The sequence below is a fragment of the Citrus clementina genome, unplaced genomic scaffold, assembly GCF_000493195.1.
Source record: "Citrus clementina cultivar Clemenules unplaced genomic scaffold, Citrus_clementina_v1.0 scaffold_3, whole genome shotgun sequence".
In the NCBI taxonomy this organism is placed as follows: domain Eukaryota; kingdom Viridiplantae; phylum Streptophyta; class Magnoliopsida; order Sapindales; family Rutaceae; genus Citrus; species Citrus x clementina.
Genome location: NW_006262339.1, coordinates 39148514 through 39153284, shown reverse-complemented (window position 1 = coordinate 39153284; position 4771 = coordinate 39148514). Strand labels below are relative to the sequence as shown.

The 4771-nt window shown below is 31.9% G+C and overlaps 1 protein-coding gene across 1 annotated transcript; it reads left to right on the top strand.

Annotated features, from left to right (window-relative positions):
* Nucleotides 1–1702: 1702 nt before the first annotated feature.
* On the top strand, nucleotides 1703–4534 carry LOC18046145 (probable glutathione peroxidase 2). Its single transcript, XM_006443021.2, has 7 exons — nucleotides 1703–1906; nucleotides 2291–2367; nucleotides 3134–3195; nucleotides 3301–3419; nucleotides 3515–3682; nucleotides 3781–3820; nucleotides 4259–4534. Exons 1-6 carry the CDS (start codon nucleotides 1751–1753, stop codon nucleotides 3811–3813), a joined length of 615 nt encoding a protein of 204 aa, XP_006443084.1. The 5' UTR covers nucleotides 1703–1750; the 3' UTR covers nucleotides 3814–3820; nucleotides 4259–4534.
* The last annotated feature ends 237 nt before the right edge of the window (nucleotides 4535–4771 follow it).

Sequence of the window (4771 nt, the reverse complement as noted above, 5' to 3'; positions counted from 1 at the left end):
AAAAAAAACGTTTAATACATGCATATTAGAAAAAGTTATAAATAAAATATAATAAGAGAATAATTTATATAATATAAAATAAATTGATTTAATAAGGGTATTTATGAGAGAATATTAAAGTTTTATTAGATGTTTTATCATTCATATAAAAGTCAGAATATTAACTTTTCCATTAGACCTAAACATCATATAATCAAACATAAGTAATGAAAAATAAATTAATTATAAATTATAAATATCTAAAATAAGTAAAATTCAAACTTCAGACAAAAGACAAACAACCCCTACCTTTAATAGATTTTTAATACTTATTCATCACTGGCGTTGCTGGATAAAATTACCATTTTCACATACAAATTGATTATTCAAGACCAACTAACTAATTTATCTAATTTTTGCCTCTTGACATTGTGTTCGTTTTTGTGACGGGGATGAAAAATGAGGTATTAAATTCTATAAAGAACTAAAACGATAAAAAAAAAATAAGTTTAGGAGGAACTAAAATATTGCTCTTTTTCTCTCTTTATCGTAACTCAAATCATTGGTGTAATTGGTCCATTTAAAAAATGAATGTACAAAGTATTGCACTTTTTCTCGCTTATATAACTCTTGGTCATTTTAGATCTTCACTTCTATGCATATTTCTTTAATCTTTATTTTTTGCTTAGCAAACAAAAGTTTAAAGTAAAGATTATGATTGTTATAGATTTATTATAATGTGGTAATTTTCCCATGCTTGTCCACATATGTGCCCAAGCGAATTTTCTAATATTCATTTGGCCCCATTTTACATGAAGATCCTAAATTTCGTACTTATTGGACTAAAATATTCTGATCACATTTAGAAGAAGAAGAAGCACGTTCACACCATCTCCGGGGTCATCGGTTACAGACGTGTGCAGCTTACAGTTGGTTGATATGTATTCGAAGAAAACCCGACGAATCTGTGACTTTAATTTTGCCACAACCAGCGGCTTTGCCAACCGTACCCCCTAAATAAGAAAACAATGTGCAATAAAATAACAATCAGACCACCTCTTACTTTAGATTTTCTCAAACCATGGCATAGTGTTGTTCGTTTATAACAAATATGTCCCTAATTCAAGCTTCTGAGTGGTACTTATCAATTATCATTTAGTTTTAGCCCTATTTACTGTTTAGGATATTATATGTCATTATTTTGTTGGTTTGTTCAAATCATTAATATGTTAATTTTCTATCATAGGAATGATATAGGTTTGCATATAATTGAATCAATTAGGCTAATAACATGACTTATAAAAATTTAATAAACTAAACTTTTTTCTTCTAATCTAAATTTACTTCTTTGAAAGGGGGGAAAAACGCGTCTAAATATCTAATTTGTGTCTATTTTAATTATTATTTAATGAAATAAAACTCTAATAACAAAATTAAATTCACAAACCACATACATTTTACTTTTGAAACTTGCAATTTTATTAGCAGCATCCTAGAACAGCAAAAATATATTATAATATAAGTCGTAACAATTGCAAACTCGCTATTTTGATTTCGGAACCTATTCGGAGTAGATAGACAAGTTATATCCATTTTTCAGAAATATTAAACAGTAAGGGGGCCCAATGTTATTACCCAATTCAAAGATTCCGAATAGTTGTCAATTTCACATGTTTATCTCTAGAAGGAAGGTTTGAATATTAATTTAAATTCTTGACAAAAAATCGTGACTTTCTTTGTATACAAGAAAGATTTCTGTTATAAATGACGTATGACATTGCGTTTGATGAAAAATAGCAACTGGGTTTCATTCCTTTTTATTGTTTTCGCGTTTTTCTTGTATTTTTACAAATACCCATCTTCTTTTTCTGCAAAGAATATGGCTACGCAAGAGGCTCCCAAGTCCATCTATGACTTCACTGTCAAGGTATTTTTTTTTCCTCCGCTTTTTTAGGTTATGAATTTTATGCTTTATGTTTCGTTGTTTTCATGGAAGTTTATGTATTTAAGCATCAGCTTTGGTTAGATTGCTGCTGTGGGCTGTTGTAAACTGCTCCATTGGATTTATTAGCTTTTCACGTTTTGATTGTTAGTGATTTGTTATATATTTTGATTTTATTGATAATTTGGTAGTTGACGTTCTTAAGAAATTGAGCACCACATAAATTTTATGTTTTGGTCTGTGTCTAATTTTTGTTCTGTTTGGACCCTGAAAAACGAAAAATGATATATAAACGTCTTACAAGAATCGGCGATTTTGAAGGGCTCTGACGATATCTGCATGTGCTCTGATAATTGGGTTCAATTTCAGGATATTCGTGGAAATGATGTGAGTCTAAGTGGGTACCGTGGGAAGGTTCTTCTGGTAGTGAATGTTGCTTCCAAATGGTAATGTAGCTTTATTTCTTCTACATTAAAATGTCTTGATGAACATTCCTATGACATGGTAATATTTTTAATCTCCTAATTGCATTTCCAATCTTTATTTATGCCATGTAGGCGCATATTATATACTTCATGCTGTGTAAACTTTGCTCACCCCAGTTTGTAATCTGATTGAGGCAAAATTAGTTGCAATTGTCATCCCTATATTTTGTATTGAGACTGAAATTCAGTGTTAGTCAGGCAGACACCATAGCTTAGCATTAGAAATACTGCAACATCTTGTATCAGATCTTATGCTGTCTTCTCTAAATTCTCATACACAGGCATGGCTATATAATTTTCGGTTGATAGATGCACTGGGAATGGATTTCAGAGTTTGAACAATTGGAAGTAACATAGAAAGAACAGAGCTTATAATCTGCCTCAAACATAATATTGTGGCCCCCCCTTGATCTAGTTCATTTCATTTTCGCCCACTAGAAGTGACACAATTTTCTTCCCTTCTGGACTATGGTGAGGTGTTTTACACAAATTAATAGGTTGGGTAACAGATATGCTTTGCTCAATATAGAATGGCACTCTGGTCACCGCTGTTGTTTAATAAAAGAAAGTTGCTGTTCTCCATCTGAAACTGAATGCAGAGAGTGATAATCTCTTTTCCAAGGCTGAAGCTTGTCATGTGTCTTGTGCTTGAATTAGCTAGCAAGCTGCAGGTTTTCTTGCTTGATATCTTTTGTGTTTTCTCATGTTATATTATCATTCTTTGCAGTGGCTTAACGCAATCTAACTATAAGGAACTGAATGTTTTGTATGAAAAATACAAAAACCAAGGTCTGTATTTCATTCTTGCCCGGCCATGTAATAAGTTTGTTGAGTTCCATAATGTTTCCAAAGACTAGAATTTAGTCTCCTAAACGAGCAGAACTGCTAATGCAGAGTTTGAGATCCTTGCGTTCCCTTGCAACCAGTTTGCAGGACAGGAGCCAGGAAGCAATGAGGAAATTCAGGAAGTTGCATGCACAATGTTCAAAGCTGAATTCCCAATCTTTGATAAGGTAATCCTTTATACGCAGAAGACCAGTTCAAAGTAAAAGTTTCTTCTCAACCCATATGCACAATGTTTTAACACTGCTTTACTTTGCTATGGTAGATTGATGTGAATGGAAAGAATGCGGCACCTATTTACAAGTTTCTAAAATCAGAGAAAGGGGGATTCCTTGGAGATGCAATCAAGTGGAATTTTACCAAGTTTCTGGTTAATAAAGAAGGGAAGGTTGTAGAGAGATATGCTCCTACAACATCACCTCTTAAGATCGAGGTTGGAACAACGATTCCTATTTGATAATTGCTTAATTCTCACTTCTCAGAAAGGCTTTCAAATGTCACTAATCAATTATTGTTCATTTCCCCTTGCAGAAAGACATACAAAATCTGCTGGGATCATCTTGAATACAAGGTTTGAAGCATTTCAATAAGAATTTACTTTCCATCATCATTGTTACTCTTTCTTTATTTTAGCAAAAAGAGGTTAAGATTTGGTAAATATAAATTAAGCCTTATGCCTGGTTGGCCTTGTTGCTCAAGATTTATAACTTACATTTCCACAACAATGGGGAAATGAATATCAATAAAATGGGGTTTCAGGTTTGATCATTACTATTGAATTTGCAGAACCATGCATCTATAGTTGTTCCATAGCAGTTAACATGAAATAAATCAGTACATTAGGGAACCTGTTAAGCTGCAAAAGCAAGTTTAAATAAGAGCTATAGTGACTTTTATCAATATGGTTCTTAATTAATCGATGTTGAAGCTACTGTTTGTATACTAATTAGTGATCATTTTAATGAGAGTTTTGTGTGCTACATTTTTTTTTTCATTTTTTATTATGCAGGATGCTGTGAAGATTCCAATTTCATGATGTAAGACCTGAAGCCTCGTGTATTTGGGAGGATTATCAAATTAACAGTTCGTGGTTAATTTTGTTATGTATTTTGTGATATGTTTGCTCCAATAATGCCCAAAGAAAGAGAATGTTTAATAAATAGTTCAAAATTTCAAAATATTTTACCCTTTTCAGTCGTGTGGATATGTGTAATTATATTCATGGCATGCTTGTAAAAGTTGGATGATTGTATGAACATATTCATTTATTTTTATTTTTAGGGCATTTTCATTCTTCTATATGTCATTTAGTAATTTGAAGTAGAATATAGTCTTTTTATTTTTAATATATTCGGGCTTCTTGACTCTGACTAAGAATATGATGTGGGCTCCTTCAAAATTCGAAAGAGTGGCGCTATTGGCACCCCTCTATTTCTCTTATAAAACCACTTTTTGTTTTGTATTTACAATTTTATCCTCTATATTGAAAGAAAAAATGCATCTAATCAAATTCACTTCCAAT